Source organism: Pseudophryne corroboree, chromosome 9 (assembly GCF_028390025.1).
Source record: "Pseudophryne corroboree isolate aPseCor3 chromosome 9, aPseCor3.hap2, whole genome shotgun sequence".
NCBI lineage: Eukaryota > Metazoa > Chordata > Amphibia > Anura > Myobatrachidae > Pseudophryne > Pseudophryne corroboree.
In genome coordinates, this window is record NC_086452.1 from 236,266,321 (window position 1) to 236,287,148 (window position 20,828).

At 45.1% G+C, this 20,828-nt stretch overlaps 1 protein-coding gene across 1 annotated transcript in view; it reads right to left on the bottom strand.

The window, feature by feature from the left end:
• Positions 1-20,828, bottom strand: part of LOC134957936 (complement factor H-related protein 4-like) — a 717,700-nt gene that overhangs the window by 313,451 nt on the left and 383,421 nt on the right. The window contains exon 12 of the mRNA XM_063940187.1: positions 18,044-18,085. Within this exon, the coding sequence (XP_063796257.1) occupies positions 18,044-18,085 (42 nt within the window). The remainder of the gene's footprint in view (positions 1-18,043; positions 18,086-20,828) is intronic.

Sequence of the window (20,828 nt, forward strand, 5' to 3'; positions counted from 1 at the left end):
GAGAAGGCGTTTGTGGGTGTCAACTGACGGTTTTCTGGGAGTGGTTGGAAAAACGCAGGCGTGTCCAAGCGTTTGCAGGGAGGGTTCCTGACGTCAATTCCGGTCCTGGACAAGCTGAAGTGATCACAGTGGCTGAGTAAGTCCTGGGCTATGCAGAGACTGCACAAGATCTGTTTGTACAGCTCTGCTATACATGCGTTTGCACACTTGCACAGCTAAAATACACTCCCCCTGTAGGCGAAGACTACCTGTTCGAAGCAGTGCAAAAATTTCCTGCTAGCGATCAGGTCCGCATTAGGCCCTTAGTGTGAATAGGGGTATTTAGTGTAGTGATTTAGTGTGGTGTATAGGAGATATTTAGTGTATTGATGTAGTTAAGCATATAGGAGGGATGCACTGTAGTGATTTAGTGCAGCATATAAGGGGTATTTAGTGTAGTGTTGTAGTGCAACCTATAGGGTTTTTTTAGTATAGTGATGTAGGGCAGGGAATAGGGGATATGCAGGGCCGGTTCAAGGGCGCAGAGCGCCCCGGGCAGGAAAGGGGCGTGGCCTAATACAGGGGGCGTGGTGAGTCACGCCCCCTGTACATTGAAAGCGCCGCTTGAATGCTGAGCGGTGCGCGATGACGTCATCGCGCACCGCACAGCAAAAGGTCCTCTCCACGAAGAGAAACTAGACGCTATGCGTCTAGTTCCCTTCGTGGAGAGGACCTTTGCTGTGCGGTGCGCGATGACGTCATCGCGCACCGCTCAGCAGTTACTCTCCACGAAGGGAAACTAGACGCATAGCGTCTAGTTCCCTTCACAGGAGGCGCCGAGGACGGGGACGGCAGCGGGCAGCGGAGGCGGACGGGGGACACAGCGGGCAGCAGTGGCGGATCTTGCCACGGTGCGGCGCCCTCCGGATGGCGCCAGCGCCCTCCGGAAGGCGGCGCCCCGGGCAAAAGTCCTGCTTGCCCGTGGCAAGAACCGCCACTGGGGATATGTAGTACAGGGATGTAGGTTGGCGTATAGGGGTATGTAGAACATAGATGTAGTGCAGCGTATATGGGGGTATATATGTTAGAGATGTGCGGTGTATAGGAGGCATTTAATGTAGTGATGTAGTGCAGAGTATAGGGGGTATTTAGTGTAGGGATGTTTTGTGGCATATAGGGGGATATAGTGTACTGATTTTGTGCAGTATATTGGTGGAATGTCATGGAGTGTGACGTATAAGGGGTTGTATTATAGTGATGTACTGTGGCCTATAAATGGGAATGTATTGTAATGATGTAGTGCAGCTTACAGGGGGGTTGTACTGTAGTTATTTAATGCAGCATATAGGGGGGATGTAGTGTAGTGATTTAGTGCAGCATATAGGGGGATGTACTGTAATGATTTAGTGAGGCATATATGAGGGGTATAGTGTAGTGATTTAATGCAGCATATAGAGGGATGTACTGCAGTGATTTAGTGTGGCATATTGGTAGGGCCAGTGACAGGGGGTGTCAAAGGGGACACCTGTACCGGGCATCAAGGATCACAAGGGCCAAAGGATAAGCCACTTATTGCCCGGCAGGGATGTGAGCCGGCTTGCCCATACAGGGCAACGAGCTGTAGGCGTGTAGGCACAGCCTCAGAGTAACAGGAGCCTCTCACACACAGTGACTGTTCAGCTACACTGGTCAGGATTCCCGTGCCCTGCGACATCCTCTACTGGTGGGGTGTGAGGGCCACATGGTACCTGCTATGCAGTGTTTGGGTCTGGATACTGGGGAGTGCAGCGCAGGTGAGTATCTCCCCAGTGTAAGAGTGGATTGGTAAGGGGATACAGGGCTTTGGGATGAGGTGAGGGAGCTGGGAATGCAGTATGGAGTCATTGGGGAGAGACAGACTGTGGTGTGTGTCGGGGAGGGAGGAGAAATATCTATATCTATATTTTTATATATATATATATATATATATATATATATATATATATATATTTAGGTGTAGATAAATAAAAATATTTATATATCTAGATATACTTATTTAGTAACAGTTTCTTATACAGGTGAAACTAAGAAAATTTGAATATTGTGCAAAGTTAATTTATTTCAGTAATTTAACTAAAAGGTGAAACTACTGTATTATACAGACTCATTACATGCAAAGTGAGATATTTCAAGCCTTTATTTGTTATAATGTTGATGATTGTGGTTTACAGTTTAAGATAAACCCAAATCCAAAATCTCAGAAAATGAGAATACTACATAAAATCAATAAAAAAAGGATTTTAAATACAGACATTTTGGCCCTCTGAAAAGTATAATCATGCATATGTACTCAGTAAATGCTTTCTACTTTGCACTTTGCACTTGCTGGTTAATCATAGACCCAGATTGGGGTAATGGAGGTGTGGGGTGTGGTGCCTCTGGACTGGCTGAGCTTGATGGCTTTAGTGTGGCTTACCTTTACATTCTATTAACACTCTATTTACATTTGCATTGACCAGGCTTACACATTCATACCACACTGCGACCCATGATGAAGCTGTGTTCAACCCTGGTCGCTACCTGAGTTTAACTACCGGGCAGCTCAACCGGGATTATTTCAACTTGACCCTTTCAGACTGCACAGCAACCTGGTTTCACACGCAATAACCCAGGGTTTTGCTGGCAGTCTTAAAGGGGTATTAGTAACTTGTATTCCTCTAACATGGAAGGGTTGCGAGGGGGGTATTCACAGATTCAGGGAGCTGTAGGGGTTGATACACTGGCTGCCAGCAAGCAAAAGTAAATTTTATAAATAAAAAATAAATAAAAAAACTAGTATTACTAATGTGGTCCATATGTGTGAGGGGCATTATTGTGGGGCATTTTGTGTATAAGAGCACTACTAGAGTGGGGCATATGTGTGAGGGACAGTACTGTGTGGCATTATGTGTATAAGGGCATAACTAGTGTGGGGTATATGTGTAAGAGGCATTACTGTTTCATTATGTGCATAAGACCATTACTAATATGGGGCATATGTGTAAAGGGCATTATTGTGTGGCATTATATCTATGAGGGCATTACTAATGTGGGGAATACTGTATGTGTAAGGGGCATTATTGTGTAGCATTATTACTAATGTGGGGAAGATGTGTAAGGGGTATTACTGTATGGCATTATGTGCATAAGGGGCGCTAATACTTTGTGGTGTAATGTGTATGAAGGGCACTGCTGTGTAGTGGAATGTGAATAAGGAGCGATACAGTATGGTATCTTCAAAATGTGCACAAATGTCACAATATTTTGCTAAAAATTATATAAATGTCTGCTCTTTGGGGGTAATTCCAAGTTGATCGCAGCAGGAATTTAGTTAGCAATTGGGCAAAACCATGGCCCTCATTCCGAGTTGTTCGCTCGCAAGGCGAATGTAGCAGAGTTACACACGCTAAGCCGCCGCCTACTGGGAGTGAATCTTAGCTTCTTAAAATTGCGACCGACGTACGCGCAATATTGCGATTACAAACGAGTTAGCAGTTTCAGAGTAGCTCCAGACTTACTCTGCCTGTGCGATCATTTCAGTGCTTGTCGTTCCTGGTTGACGTCACAAACACACCCAGCGTTCGCCCAGGCACTCCCACCGTTTCCCCGGCCACTCCTGCGTTTTTTCCGGAAACGGTAGCGTTTTCAGCCACACGCCCCTGAAACGCCGTGTATCCGCCCAGTAACACCCATTTCCTGTCAATCACATTACGATCGCCGGAGCGAAGAAAAAGCCGTGAGTAAAAATACTTTCTTCATAGTAAAGTTACTTGGCGCAGTCGCAGTGCGAACATTGCGCATGCGTACTAAGCGGATTTTCACTGCGATGCGATGAAAAATACCGAGCGAACAACTCGGAATGAGGGCCCATGTGCACTGCAGGGGAGGCAGATTTAACATGTGTAGAGAGTTAGATTTGGGTGGGTTATTTTATTTCTGTGCAGGGTAAATACTGGCTGCTTTATTTTTACACTGCAAATTAGATTGCAGATTGAACACATCCCACCCAAATCTAACTCTCTCTGCACATGTTAAATCTGCCTCCCCTGCAGTTCACATGGTTTTGCCCAATTGCTAACTAAATTCCTGCTGCGATCAACTTGGAATTACCCCCTTTATTAATATGGGTTTAAAAACTATTGTAATTCATAAGAAGGGTAGAAGAATGTGAAATATAAATGCTAATAGAATAATGTAAAAAAGAAACCAGAAGGAAATAAAGTGCTAATTAAAAAACAGTGTGCTGTAGTTTATTCTGCTATAAATAAATAAATATGTTCTGTGTTTGTGTCAATTGAAGGGAATAGTAAAAAGCTTTGTATGTCAGTATAACTAAATAGTTATTTCTGACTGAAACATTGTTTAAAGATATACTGTATGTGCCTGACAGCTGCAATAGATCACTGTTGATATTACACTGTTCTTATGTTTAGAGCAAAAAAAAAAATCTAATCATTTTGAACTATGCAAATAGAATAGCCCTAGAGATCACTGAGTGTTTATATTACACTCTTCAGAGGAGAAACATCATTCTAATCCTTCATACCCTGTATTAATTTATATAAGTCAAATAGTTGTAGGGGTACTATTCACCGCTGTTCCTAGTCCCGAAACCAAATGGGTCTTCACAGCCCATTCTGAACCTCAAGTCCTTGAACAAATTTGTCAGGGTTTCCAAGTTTCGTATGGAAACCCTTCGCTCTATTGTTCTGGCCTTGGAACCTGGGGATTATATGGTCTCCCTGGACATACAGGATGCTTACCTATATATTCCCATTGCAATGTCGTATCAGCAGTATCTGAGGTTTGCTGTGGGCAACCTTCATTACCAATTTTGGTCGTTACCTTTTGGCTTAACAGGGGGTCCCATAGGGGACGTAAGTTTAGTTACAAGCGTAGTTAATAACGAGGAAAACGTAGCCCACGGTGGGTTATTTTGAACCCCCGTTGCCACTATTCCACTGGGGGAAGGGAACCCACAGAAGCTGAACTCTCTGCTGCCAAATTTTCCTCAAACATGCCTGCAGCGTCACCTCCACACACTGTGCGATCAGCTCCAGCTTTGTTGACCCCTGTAGCCGACATAGCTAAAAGTACAATCTTAGACAACAAAGTACAATATCAGTAGCAATATACCGACAAGCACCCCCTGTGCAGCTTATGTACTCTGCAAACAGAGAATTCAAGAGGTATATGGTGACTAAAAATCATAAAAGAAATATACACAATGAGTATATCTTGTGAGACACCTATATCAGATAATAAACCTGACGCACTGAACCCCCTCAGGTCATAGAATATAGGGATAGCAATCTGAGTGAGAGACACGAAATGGAGGTCACACAGCAGCTACATGCACACACATATAGTCACAATGTACAATGCAGAAATTATGACATGCAATAAAACTGCACTGGACTAGCAATACAAAGTAATACCCAGTATAGCTATATAATTAGTAGATATATCAATGCACAGTAAAGACTGGATGTATATCACAGGGTACTTGTATTATATAACCCTGACCAAATGCACTGTTTCTTAACTAACACTGTCAGCAGACATGTAGAATACTTAAGTGTCTTGTAAAATGCACAGCGCTGACATGCAGGCGGCTTTACAAAGGATGATTTGCCCAAACAGTGCTGCTCTGTGTAATGGCGCCCAAACACTGACTGGGAGTGAGGGAGAGAGATATATGCAGCTCCAGGGCGGGAACATTTCTGTAAATGGTGCCCTGGGGCTGGGGGAGGGGCTACAGGCCCAAGCCTTATCCCTCTGCTGGACCTCACCACTGGTACTATGGGCTGTAATAAAAACGTTTTTTATGTGGTAAAAAAAACGACCTGTGCCCCTGCCCTGGTAGTTTAGTGGAGTCCATGCTTAGCCACAGTGTCCACGTCAGCGCACGCAGCCCACCTCCCACCAGCCGCGGCGGATCGCGATTTCAGCAGGACCCGTCTAGGGGACCCACTTACCTCCTACTTGAGTGCGGCCACGCGATCCAGGAGAATTTTGGCGAGTGTGTGACTAACGGTGAGCAAACCGGAGCCTCCGCTGTAAGTACCCGGCAACCAGGGCGCGGGAGTATACAGCGCCGCTGGGGGAGGTGATGGAGCTGCAGCAGGAGATGTCAGACTAACATCTATCACTGCTGCAGCCCTTGAAGTCTTCTATCTTCGCTTAAAAAGCTCTTCTCAGGGCTGCTGTAGCAGCCCACCAGTTGTATGCCCGCTTACTGCATGGCACCAACTACAAAACTGAGCTCCTGTGCACGGAGGCGGGGTTATAGAGGAGGCAGCGCTATGCATCATGCGAAGAAGGTCAAAGCTTTGAGCCTGTTGGTGCCTCGGATCAAGATCCTACTCTACACCCCAATGTCATTCCCTGTGGAGCCCAGTGTACCCCGCAGCAGAAATACATACAGTGAATTTCAAAAGTGGGTATATAACAGAGTGCAAACATCCTTATTCCATATATGAGAGCAATAAAAACAACTACAAACACAGGGTACTTACAATAGCCTAATGTGTGTCTGTCAAAGTTCAGTAGTAAAGTGAAGTGAATGAAAATGAATGGGAATTTATACCCCACTGAAGGTGACCTCACTTCCTCCCCATCAATTAACAGGTGAAATGAGGAAAATTAAGGTTAATAAAACCACAACACTTTTAAGTGGTACTCCTCACCCTCACATACAAGGTCATTTCTTACTCCACTGTTCCCCACATCTTCAACCTCATCTTCTTACATACTCCCTCGAGCCACCTCTAGTTGGCATATAACTACCTTTGTTACTGTATCTCACGCTCGAATCCAAGATTTTGCCTGTGCGGTCCCCCATCACTAGAACAAGCTCCCTCTCTCTATCAGGCTCTCCCCAACCTTGCATACCTTCAAATGTGAACTAAAAATCCACCTGTTTATCAAAGCATACTCTTCCACCATATTAACTTTTCATCAGGTTGCATTCTGCACCCTCCTACCTTGGCTATCTCTACCTTTCCTACTTCCTGCTCTCAGGTCCTCATCCACATGCTCACTCTTCATGACATCTGTCTGTCTCCCCTTTCCCCTAGATTGTTATCTCCTAGGAGCAGGGTACCCATACCCCTCCCTCCTGTTCTCACAGCCCTCTTCTCTAGAACTTCATTGATAGCCTTCACTTACCTAGTGGCCATTTAGCCAGGAATTAATTTCACTTGTCGATATTCATTTATTCCAGTTGCTCTACTCCTTTTAGTGTGCCATCACTATTGGAGACAGAGGCCAAAAGACTGCAAGGAGAAGGACATTGACTGAAGATGGAGAAGCTTAGCATCACCTCCCAGCTGCAGCAGAGGGTTAGACTTGTTTGCTCTGCCCTCTGGAGAAGATACCCCCTCCACCAGCCAAGACTGCGAGGAGGATAGGGACTTCGATGGAGAAGGCATTGCATCGTCACCTAGCTGCACTGGAGGGTAAGACTTGATGGCTCTGCCTTATGAAGTGACCTCTTCTCCTCTTCCTGATGACAACACTGACCCTTCACCCCACCTCCTTTGCTGAGAGATACGAGAGGGTGGCCACCGTTGCTCCAGCCTCTGCTGCTCCAGCCTCCACCTCCACTCCGGCCCCCTTCACCAGGAAGAAGCCGGTGAAGAAGGTGAAGAAAACTGCTGAAGATCTGACTGGATTGGCCACTTTTATCTCCACCACCCCTGCAGCGATATCGCCAGCGGCACCCATCCAGGAGAGCTCCAAGGGCATACCAGCTCTGGATGAGGCAAACCGTGGTGATGAAGCTAAAGGAGGTGGATGGACGGATGCCGGACATGACGGTTGAGACATTCGGCAAGAAGGTGATCCTTGATCAGGGCTTCTCGACCGTTGAAACCCTCAGCATACAGAACTACCTGAAGAGGATCTTCTATGTGACATTCGCCTCCATTGCCATCTGTAAGAGGTATTGGAAGGCAGTGAAAGTGGCGAGGCTTGAATCCCCTTTCTCTCGCTTTGTGGGCAATTGCCCTATTCAAAGAGAGGAAAGGCGGGTGACGGTTTCAATGTTCAACCCACACGTGCCTGTCAAAGACATTGCCACCTTTCTCGGCCGGTTCTGCTCCGTCATCAGAGACCCCACAAAGATCCTGGATGGGAAAGCCCTGCCCAACGGAGTGGTAACGTAAATGTTGATCTGTAATTGTTGCCTAACCTTTTTTTTTTCTCCCAACTAATTGTGTCTTTTTCCTTATTTACCATTAATGTGAGGAGTATTAAGAATAAATGTTTTCTTTTCTTGACAGTCAGAAATGGCTTGTGTACATGTTGCAGGAATGCTCTCTCCCTTTCTCTAGGTTCTAAAAACATCTGGGCTGGCAGTGGTCCCACGGTCTGTCCTACTGGTCTGATGGAGGTGAGTGCAAGTCTGTAGGAGTCGCCATTCTTGTTAGGGGTAGCCTCTTCATGCTGTATCCTGTTCAGGAATTTGTCTGCGGCAGATTGCTGATCGTAGATGGCTCCTGGGCAGGTGAGCCTATTAGGCTAGTCTGCGTGTATGCATACTCTAGTAAGAATGAGTGTTTGGAGCTTTTCCAGACCCTGTGGATGGAGCTTGCCACCACTATGGTGGTGGTGATGGTCAGTGACTTCAACTGATGGCCAGTGACTTTAATTGCCCCATAGAGGGGGATGGACAAAGCACCTGCAACTTTACGAAGCTGGATGTGACATCCAACCTGCTCAAAGAGATGGTGACCGAGGCATCACAGCGGGACACTGTGGGCTCCATGGGGGCTGGTTCTGTGAATTTCACTTGGAGCCGCCCCGATGTCTCTGTGCGTTCCCGCACTGACTTTGTGTTTGCCTCTCGAGCAGTGAATCAGGTAAGGCGTTCTATGGTTCCCTGCTTCTTCTATGACCACAGGGCCATTTTCTTCCAAGGGGTTCTGGGCCTCGGTTTTCCTCCTGGCCCAGGCTCCTGGAAGTTGAACTGTTCCTTGCTGGAAAGGGAGGAGGTACTGGCAGAGCTGAAGGATGCCTACATCACATGGAAAAATTACAAATTTTATTTTGATTGTATGTCTGACTGGTGGGAATATGTCAAGTCTAACATTCACAGTTTCTTTCAGGTCATGGGGCATCAGCAGGCATGAGACTGAAAGAGGAACCTCAGGAAACTGCAACATCAGCTGCAGTCCCTGGTGGACCTCCAACGGTGCATCTGGAATGTGAAAGACAAGCTGGACTAGACCAAAAAGATCCTGAAAGGGCACTTTAAGGAGGAGTCCAGACGCATCGTCTTCCGTTCCAAGGTGGAGAACCTGGGGAAGGGTGAAGAATGTAACTTTCTTTTTCAGTAAACTTCACTCTGGCCACATGCCCCTGACTGAGCTACGAGATGGGACCGGCACTCCCAGACAGGGGAAGGAGGGCGTGATGAAAGTTGTGAGAGACTACTACAGTGACCTCTATTCTGATAATGATGAGGCTGATAAGTTCCTGTCAGGTATTACTAACACTATTGATCCTGCAGGTAAAGAAGCCCTGGATGCTCCCTTGGTATTGGGGGAGGTGCTCTCTGCCACCAGATCCTTTAGGCAGGGCAGGACCCCGGCCAGTCATGGTCTCCCAGCAAAGCTCTATGTAGTGCAGTGGGACCTCATTGGCCCAGACCTGCTCTAGCTGCATGAGGAGATGATAGTGGAGGGCAAAATGCCCCCTTCGCTGAGGGAAGGAATCTTGTATAAGCGTAAGGGGGAGAGATGCGAGCTGAAAAATTGAAGGCCCCTCTCTCTTCTGAACGTGGACTACAAGACCCTCGCCAAGGTACTAGCCAACCGGCTGAAGGCTGTTATCGGACATATTGTTCACCCGGACCAGATATGTGGCATACCGGGCCGCAGAATCGCAGACAGCCTTGCCCTCCTCAGGGACATGGGGGGTCATTCCAAGCTGACCACACAAAGCTACTTTTTGCAGCCTGTGCGATCAACTAGACACCACTGATGGGGAGGGATTTTTTGCATAGCAAGGCTGCGAACACTTGTGCAGCCCTGCTATGCAAAAAAAGTTTTGTGCAAAAGAAGACCAGGGTCAGACTTATTTACCCTGTGCGACGGATCCAGCACCGAAGGTCCTGGAATTGACGTCAGACATCCGCCCTCCAAACGCCTGGACACGCCTGTGTTCACCTCACCATGCCTTGAAACTGGTAAGTTGACGCCCCGGAACGCCTCCCGCCTGTCAGTCTTCTTGCAATCGCCGCTGCAATTACTTTTTCCACTGGCGTCACCAGGCAACGAAGTGCATGTGCAATGCGCCACCGTACAAGCGCAGTTCTGACCCGTTCGCACCGCTGCGACAAACTGCAACATGCGAATGGATCGGAATGACCCCCTTGGTCCATTACATCAAAGATCGTAATGTGTGGGCAGCCCTGGTAAGTCTTGACCAGGGGAAGGCCTTTGACCATGTTTCCCATGAGTTGATGGGCAGGGTGCTGCGTACATTTGGTCTTGGTGAATTGTTTTGTTTGTATGTTAACCTGATGTACTTTGACATTTACTGTACAGCTCAGTGTTGGTGAGCGGCAGGAAGACTGACCCCTTTCCGGTATTGGCCGGGGTCAGACGAGGCTGCCCTCTTTCACCTCTTCTTTTTGTTTGTGTTCTAGAGCTCTTCTCTGTATCCATCAGGCAAAATCCAGAGATCAGAGGGATCACCGCACCGGGTCCAGACCACCCAGAGGCCAAGTGTTCACTGTACATGGACGATGTCACTGTCTTCTGCGCGGATCAGCGTTCGGTGGCAGCACTCGTCCATATCTGTGATGACTTTGGTCGAGCTTCAGGGGAAAAGGTCAACTGAAGGAAGTCAGAGGCTATGCTCTTTGGAAATTGGCACCTGTCATCCCCTACTCCATTCCCATTTACCATCAAGCTGGACTTCATCAAAATTCTGGGAGTCTGGTTCAGTGGAGAAGGTGCCCTGAAGTGCTGGGAAGAAAGACTTTTGACTGTCTGCCAGAAAATTGGACTGTGGAGCCTCAGAGAACTTACCATTGAAGGGAAAGCACTTGTGCTGAGGAATGAGATTCTCCCTGTTCTTCAGTACACTGCACAGGCCTGGATACCACTGGTCACGTTGTGCAAGGCCATCACTCGGGCCGTTTTCCACTTCATCTGGGGCTCCAAAATGGACTAAGTAAAGCAAACTGTTATGTGCAAGGAGCCCCTCAAAAGGAGGCAAGGGAGTACCGGATATTACCCACCATGCTTTGAGCCTTCTTTGTATGTAACTGTATCCGCAGGACTCTGATAGACAATTGCAATGGCTCTGCAGGGAACTCCATGTCCCGCTTCTTCCTCCTACCTTTGTGGAAGACCCTTAAATGGGACAAGTGGACAGCTGCATCCCCTACAACTGAATGTGTCCAAGTTTGTGATGGGGCCCCAACTGGAGGGAGTTAAACCCTACTTGTGGAAGCCAAAGACTATCTACAAGTTCATCAGAGCCAAAGACATTATGGAGCCGATTCCAGGACTCCCTTTAGCTTCTGGCAAGTGTGTATGGGAGTATGTGGCCTCAAAAAGGCTTACAAACCGACACAAAGACCTGTCATGGATGGCCATCCAAGGGGGCCTGCTCTACCGGTCATTCATGCACTCCCGAAACTTGTGCAGGTACAGACATTGGGGCTCATTTCGAGTTGATCGCAAGCTAGCTGTTTTTAGCAGCTGTGCAAACGCATAGTCGCCGCCCACGGTGTAGTGTATTTTTGCTTTGCAAGTGTGCGAATGCCTGTGCAGCCGAGCTCTGCAAAAACATTTTGCGCGGTTTCAGAGTAGGTCTGAACTTACTCATCCCTTGCGATCACTTCAGTCTTTTTGGTGCCGGAATTGATGTCACACACCCGCCCTCCAAACGCCCAGACACGCCTGTCTTTTCCCTACCACTCCCAGAAAACAGTCAGTTAACACCAATAAATGCCCTCTTTCTGTCAATCTCCTTGCGATCGGTTGTGCAAATGGATTCTTCGTTAAATCCAAGGCTCAGCAGCGATCCGCATTGTACCCGTACAACGCGCGTATGCATTGCGGTGCATGCGCAGTAGAGACCTAATCGCAGCGCAGTGAAAATTGGCAGCGTGCGATTAACTCAGAATGACCCCCATTGCCCCTGGTGTCTCATTCACGACTAAACATTTATGCAACTCTTTTTGGACTGTACTTATGCATAGAGAATTTTAGACGCCCTGTAAAATTAGCTAAGAGTCTGTGTGCCAAGGAACTGTCTTACGTACCACTCAGTACTCTATGTACTATTTCCTGGCACCCATATTTATGGGGCAATCCAGGAGGCATGGCGCCTTATGAACTGTGTTAAGAACGCTTTGTGGCTTGCCAGGAATTGCCTCATGTTGAGGAGGGAGAGGATGTCCATCCAGGACTGTTGCAGGCTGGTTCACAGCCTGCTAAGAGACTATTCCATCATGGACAGTCCTGAGGAAGAAGAGGACTAAACCCCCCTTCTTCTGCCCCTCTCCAGTTGTTTGAACTGCTTAATTAGTCTTGGGACCGTGGCCCCTTTCCCCTATTCACAATGTCTGTTGTTTTATTGATGTCTTTCTATTTATTGACCATCTCCTTATATGTGTCTGTCTTTCAATAAAGCTTCGGGCTTGTGATTCCCCCTCCCTCACCCTCCTACCCTCCACACCCATAGCCTTAATACCTGTTGTATATGTTTAATGTTTAAATGCATAGTACTTGACATAATTTATAGTGTAGGCTGGCCTTATGCTGTAGTTCTTAAAATGTACAATACCGTCTGCATCTGTATTGACATTTAGCTGTGCTGCGACATGATATTTAAGTGTGTAATGTTTATGTATGTTTTTTGCTTTATGTCAATAAAGTCTGCTTTTTCAGTCAAAATTGGAGACAGGTTCCACCTTTCGCCGATTATTCCCTCGCTCAGCTTGCTTCCCAGCTGTATTGTGGTGGTCATTCTGAGTTGATCGCAGCCAGCAACATTTTGCTGCTGGTGTGATCAACTAATCCACGCCTATGGGGGAGTGTATTTTAGCTTAGCAGGGCTGCGTTCGCTTGTGCAGCCCTGCCAAGCGAAAAAAGTTTTGTGCTGCTAAAGAGTAAGGCTGGTTATACTTACCCTGTGCGACGGATCCAGCGACGTTCCTCCCGGCTTTGACGTCAGACATCCGCCCTCCGTTTGCCTGGACACGCCTGCGTTCGGACGACCACTCCTCAAAAACAGCATCCAACGGTGAGTATCCGCCCCGGAACGCCTATCCGCTGTTAATCTTCTTGTGTGCGACGCTGCGTCTTCTTTCTTCTTTCTTCACTGTGCGCGCCGTTGCCCGGCAACGTCCGTACACGTACACATCTTGTCTAACATAGCGTGGAAAGCATTTCCAGATACTAAGACATAAAGGGCGGTATTCAATTCTTTTCACCCCCTTTCGCACCCGTTCTGTTTCTGCTGACAGGCATAGTATAATCATTTCAGCCTCGCTGTCAGTGTCACACCTCACTGCTCTCATTCTTCATTATCTTTTAATCCAGATAAGATTTAGAACAGGAAAAACTTTTTAATTATTCTGTTGTTAGCCAAACTCAGGAGCGATAGGAAGATATCCATTGATTCTTCAGGTATCACTACAACTTTCTTGATGATGGTAAGAGAGTTCACTCTGCCTTTAAGTTGCCTCTCAGTCTGAACCACTCGGGCAATGAGGGGGGCAATGAGGCTCTTAACTGGACGATCCAGGATATCAGGAGCTGCAACCCTCTGATGATTGGGGTCATGGTGCTGCTGGCTGGAGACTTTAGATAGAACTGTTGTGCCACGGGTGCTGATGAGGTCAAGGCATGTCTCAAGTCATCCTACTTATTGCCAAGAGTCAACATCCTTTCCTGGAGGGTCAACATGCAAGTGCACCTGAAAGGTGACTTGAAAGCAGGGGAGTTTTCTAAATTACTTCTGAAAATAGGGGATGGCAAGTTGTTGGAGGAGGGGGGAAGAGTCTGTATTCTGTGAAACCTCTGCAATTTACTCTACAACCTGGACGCTTTTACTGAGAGGCTCTACCTGCCCTTGAATGAGAATGGAGGTAAAAGTGTCTCTTGGCTGAGGGAGAGGGCTAGCTTCACAACAAACAAATGACTCAGCAGTTAACATCAACAGCACTTTGTTAAAGAAGCTGGCTACTAATATGGTTAGGTACGAGTCAGCTGATTCTGTGGTGGAGTTAGAGGACACCATTAATTACCCTGTAGACTTTCTACATACTACGAAACCACCCAGAATACCACCTCATGTACTCTATCTCAATGTCAGTGTCCCCATTATGCTTTTACGCAACCTGAATCCATCCAAACTGTGCAATGGTACCAGGCTGTATGTGAAGACTCTGCACAAACATGTAATTGAAGTAACAATATTCACAGGCATCGTCGAGTGAGAAACTGTGTTCATTCTGAGAATTCCTCTGATCTTATCAGACTACCATTTCCAGTTCAAATGACTGCAGTTAATCATTAAAAAGATTTGCTATGACATGACCATTAATAAAGCTCACGGGCAGAGTTTGAAAGTGGCTGTTGTGTATCTAAGTTGTATGTTGCCTGTTCCAGAGTCAGCTTCTCTGACAGCCTGGCCATTCTCCAGCCTGAAGGAAAGACTATATAAGCAGTTTACCAGGAAGTCCTTCAAAATTAAAGTACTGGCATTCAGCTAGTATACACACACACACACACACACACACACACACACACACACACACACACACACACATATATACATATATATATACTGTACATGCAAAGGCTACTGTTGTATTTTTTTATACCTCTTGCACACAGATGTTCGCAATGAAACACATTAGCTTCATTTATCCATTATGGACCACAATTATTATTGTAACTTTGCACTCAGGATCAGCTCTATAGGGAAATTGAACTAATCCAGCCAATCAATGCCAGTATGACAGGGCATCTTGCAAATGGTTTTGTTATCCAAGATTAAACTAAAAACTTGTAATCAATATATGTACTTTGGGAATTCAGTATGGAACTATTGTTAATCCAGACTATAAGGTATTAAGGCTCACTTCTGCTACAGAAAATGATTTTTTTTTTGGTGATGGATTTTTAGATATGCAGGTAGGATGGCAAACCTTGATTTTGGACTACAAAACTGCATGTAATTCATAGTTCTATACCTATTGTGTAGTGTTCTATTTAATATTTTTTACAATATGTATATATTTTAGAGGTTGGCTATGGTCTGTGTATTTCCTAAAACTGTAATGATTTTCTTTAACACCTCCAAGCCCCCCGCACCCCCCAACTCCCTTCTATGTTGATAACATCTCCATATATTCTGCTATTTGGGTCTCATTCTACACTCTTCTTCTCTCCCCACGTCCAGTTAATCTCACAATCCTATCACTTTCCCTTCTACAATATTTGCAGTATCATGCAATTTTTCACCCTTGTTTACTAATGTGTTTTTGTTTGAAATCCTCCAAATTGTTATTGGGAGATCCCCACAAAAGGTAAGTATGCCCTAGACAAAATATGGAGGGACTGCAAACGATATCTCCAATAACTGACATGGTCCCTCCATATCCAACCGTAAGCAGTCCCTACAGGTTTCTATGGATGTTTCATTGACAAACTTACCTAGCTCCAGAATGTAAAGCTTCCTTAAACTTGGCCCTGGAAGCTAAAACTCAAATGAGAGGGATCCTCCTGACTCCTCCCCAGAACTTCTCACTAACACATGTGCAGTTTGCGGACTATGCATGTGCTTTAGCACGCCAAGATCCCAAAAGTGAAGTAAACATAGCAGAGATCTAGAGCGTCCTAGATGTGATTTTTTATAAATCTGGCTGATCTATAATTTATCATTGCCATAATAAGTGGCAATAAGAATTTATAGTTATCAGGTCTACAAACTAATAATTGATAAATATGGCCCCAAAACTCTCATTCATGCACTCATCATCTCTCATCTAGACTACTGTAATGTACTCCTCTCTGGCCTTATAAACTCCCATCTCACCCCTCTTCAATCTATTTTTAACTCTTCTGCTTGCCTCATTTCCTTTCTTTATTCTCTTTTTCTTTGATACCTCCCTCTGTCAGGCACTCCACTGGGAACCTACAGTTTAACATACTTAATTCAATTCTAATTACTTTCACTCTCCTCTAAAGCCCCCAACTATTTTTCTCTTCCTTCCATTGTCACTATAGTTTTCTCTTACATTCCCTCCCACCCTCACTGCTTGTTCAACAACAAATCTGACCCTCGTTAAACTTCACTTTTTTTGGAATAACAGACCTTGTGCCATGTTTACGTATGAGGCTGAGATGGTGTAAATGGCTCAGCAGTGTCTACTTCTGGACAATGAGGGACGGTAAACTCAGAGAAGAGCAGAATTTCAGAACATCTTCATAACCTTGGAGCATGTAGAGAGTCCCCTCATGAACTAACTGTATACTAAGAGGGAATCACGTTTCTTGAGTTTATCAGTTAGGGTGCAGCACAAGTGCCTCTGTTATAGGGTGTTCTATGATCCTGGTAAATTTGTATTTGATGACCACTAAAGTCAATATCTGCAAATTGTCTGGCCTTCCGCATTATCTCCTTTTCCATGGTAAAGTAGTGGAGATGACAAATAATATACCGGGCTGTTCTGTGCATGTGCCTTTGTGGCGCAAGGCTCTATGGGCTTTGTCAAACATAATCTGGAAATTTTGATCAGCACACAGGAGCTGATTTTGGTCAGCACATCCATAATACCCTGTGGGGGCACATCTTCAGGAATTCCTTTGATCCTCAAATTATTTCTGCAGCCTCTGTTATCAATGTCGTCCAGTCTCTGACTCATCAATCATTGAGCAAGATTGATGGGAAATTGCACAACCACTTAGTTTGTAAAAAGAAATATGAGCTTGGACATAGGCAACCAAAGGGGGGTTTCCGGTTGCCTGGAAACTCCTCTCCTCTTGACATGTGGCTCAAATTATGACAAAAATAGAAATGGTATTTAATACGAATACTAGAGCTGCTGCCACATTATGCAGTTTAATGGACAGAGCAGAGCTGCTGCACATGGCCAGTGGTAGCAATTTGTTCTACCAAATTTGCTGTGTTTGTGAGTCCTCAATCAGTGCACTGGATCAGAGAGTAGCTACTCGGAAGAAGAGACAGAAGCCTTATCATGAGGTGGGAGAATGTGTATTTAGAAAGTGCTGCAGTACTGGTTCTATTATGATTGTGCATTTACTTATTATAGTTTGTTTTACCTTTTCCTGACCACTTATTTATATTATTTAAATGTTTAATACAGCCTATACTATAGACCATCTATAGTGTTAAGTATTAATATTGTATTCCATACAGTATACAATGTATAAAAAGACCAATGTTTACATTAATGTCAAGGTTTGTTACTAGGTTCTTCTATCACTCCCCCAGACTCCAGCACTTGCTCCAATATTCCACAGAACCCCCCCCCCCCCATAAATCTTGCATTTGCCACTGCTGGGTAGAGTCCTGAATCCTCTGTTCTGTACGTTGGAGGTCCTGCTATATATCTTGTCAGGTCAATAGAGATCATAGGTGACTCAAGATTTAGCTGACTTCAGCACTTCCAGCTGGAGACAGAGGTGAGGAGCGAGATTCGGGAGTAGAGCCTACTACAGAACTTCCAGAAACAATAGGGGGAGAATCAGGGAAAATGAATAAACAGTGATAGTGCTATAATTATATTTTTTACATGTTCTCATGGGATTAGTACTAATGTTTTGGAACATATTTATTTCTATAATGGAATGTTTTATCTCATTCAAATCTGTATTTTATTATGTTTTTAATTGTTTTACACTGCATTTAGAACACTTATTTTTTCAATTCACACACAATTTTCTATATTTTATATTACAATTGTCTAAATTATTTATAATATACATTTTAGATGGTTACCGCTATTTGAAAAGCACTGTTATTTTGTATAATTCCCTGGTTTATAACCTACCTGGTTCATCAGGGGAAACAGTGGTTGCATTAGGATTTTCATCTGAAACAAACAATAGATTTCACGTAAATAGGATGATGGCACTCTTTTATAATCACATTATAATTTACAAGTATCTTAAAATACTTATTTTCAATTTTTCCATACAATCTATAGCCCCTTAATATTTTGCTTTATTACAGAATGAAAACATTTATCTCAGTGGAAAAATAGTTTGATGAAATGAAAGCTTCAATTAAACATTTTAGCGATTTAAGCAAGTGCTGTGTTGTGCTGCTCAATCCAGTCCAGTGTAGTCAGTGTATTGTGCTGCACCAGTTCAGGCAGTCACAGTGTTGGTGTCCTCTCCTGCCAGTGTAGCTGTATAAAGTGTTGTTGAATGTGTTGTGCTGCATCAGACCAGTGGCAGTGTCCTGTCTCATCAGTCATTCCAGTGATGATATACGCTGCTGCTATGTGTCCAATGCTGCTGTATAACAATAATAATAACTACAACCACAAGTCTCTTACAGTATTGTTGTGTTGTGTTGCATCAGACCAGTGGTAGTGTCCTGTCTCATCAGTCATTCCAGTGACGATATACGCTGCTGCTATATGTCCACTGCTGCCGTATAATAATAATAATAATAATAATAACAACAACCACAAGTCTCTTACAGTATTGTTGTGTGGCATCAGACCAGTGGCAGTGTCCTGTCTCATCAGTCATTCCAGTGATGATATACGCTGCTGCTATATGTCCACTGCTGTCGTATAATAATAATAACAACTACCACAAGTCTCTTACAGTATTGTTGTGTTGTGTTGTGTTGTGTTGCATCAGACCAATGGTAGTGTCCTGTCTCATCAGTCATTCCAGTGACGATATACGCTGCTGCTATATTTCCACTGCTGCCGTATAATAAAAATAACAACAACCACAAGTCTCTTACATTATTGTTGTGTTGTGTTGCATCAGACCAGTGGTAGTGTCCTGTCTCATCAGTCATTCCAGTGACGATATACACTGCTGCTATATGTCCACTGCTGCCGTATAATAATAATAACAACAACCAAAAGTCTCTTACAGTACTGTTGTGTTGTGTTGCATCAGACCAGTGGTAGTGTCTTGTCTCATCAGTCATTCCAGTCATTCCTGTGCCGCATATTGTCTCATTTAACTCCCAAAAAATAATGGAGAACAAAAATTTTGAGGATAAAATTGGGAAAGATCAAGAAGAACCACTTCCTCCTAGTGCTAAAAGCTGCTGCCACTAACCTTGACATAGACAATGAAATGCCATCAACATCGTCTGCCAAGGCCGATGCCCAATGTGATAGTAGAGGGCATGTAAAATCCAAAAAGACAAAGTTCAGTAAAAAGACCCAAAAAAAGAAATTTAAATCGTCTGAGGAGAAACGTAAACTTGCCAATATGCCATTTCCGACACGGAGTGGCAAGGAATGGCTGAGGCCCTGGCCTATGTTCATGGATAGTGGTTCAACTTCAAATTACGATGGAAGCCCTCATCCTCCAGCTAGAAAAATTAAAAGAGTTAAACTGGAAAGAGCACAGAAAAGAACTGTGCGTTCTAAGATGTTATCACAAATCCCCAAGGAGATTCCAAGTGTGTCGGCGGTTGCGATGCCTGATCTCCCAACACTGGATGGGAAGAGGTGGCTCCTTCCACCATTTGCACCACTTGCCCCCTGCAAGTGCTGGAAGGAGCACCCACAGTCCAGTTCCTGATATTCAAATTGAAGATGTCACTGTTGAAGTACACCAGGATGAGGATATGGTTGTTGCTGGCGCTGAGGAGGAAGTTGACGATGAGGATTCTGATGGTAATGTGGTTTGTTTAAGTTAGGCACCGGGGGAGACACCTGTTGTCCTTGGGACGAAGCAGCCCATTGTGATGCCTGGGCAAACTACCAAAAAAGCCACCTCTTCGGTGTGGAATTATTTCTCCACAAATCTAGACAACAGGTGTCAAGCCAACTGTTGTCTCTGTCAATCTGTAATATAAGTAGGGGTAAGGATGTTAGCCACCTAGGAACATCCTCCCTTATACGTCACCTGCTGTGCATTCATCAGAAGTCAGTGTCAAGTTGTGAAACTTTGGGTAAGAGCGTAAGCAGTCCACTGACACCTAAATCCCTTCTTTCTCCTGTACCCAAGCTCCTGCAAGCCACACCACCAACTCCCTCAACGTCAACTTCCTCCTCAGTCAGGAACGTCTGTAGTCCTGCAGGCCATGTCACTGTTAAGACTGACAAGTCCTCTCCTAACCGGGATTACTACAGAGGATCCTGGAGTGGCATGTCTGCTGCTGCTGCCACTGCTGTTGTTGCTGCTTTGAGTCGATCGTCATCCCAGAGGGGAAGTCGGAAGACCACTTGAACTACTTCCAGTAAGCAATTGACTGTCCAACAGTCCTTTGTGAGGAAGATGAAATATGACAGCAGTCATCCTTTTGCGAAGCGGTTAACTGAGACATTGACAGCAATGTTGGTGTTAGAGGTGTGTCCGGTATCTACCATTAGTACAGTGAGAATTGATGGAGATAGCGTGTCCCCGGTATCAAATCCATTTAGGTTCCACATCGCTAGGCAGGCGATACCGAGAATGTACACAGACATCAGAAAAAGTGTCACCAGTGTCCTACAAAATGCGGTTGTATCAAGTGTCCACTTAACCACGGACATGTGGACAAGTGTAACAGGGCAGAATAAGGACTACATGACTGTAACAGCCCACTGGGTAGATGTATGGCCTCCCACAGCAACAACAGCAGCAGCACCAGTA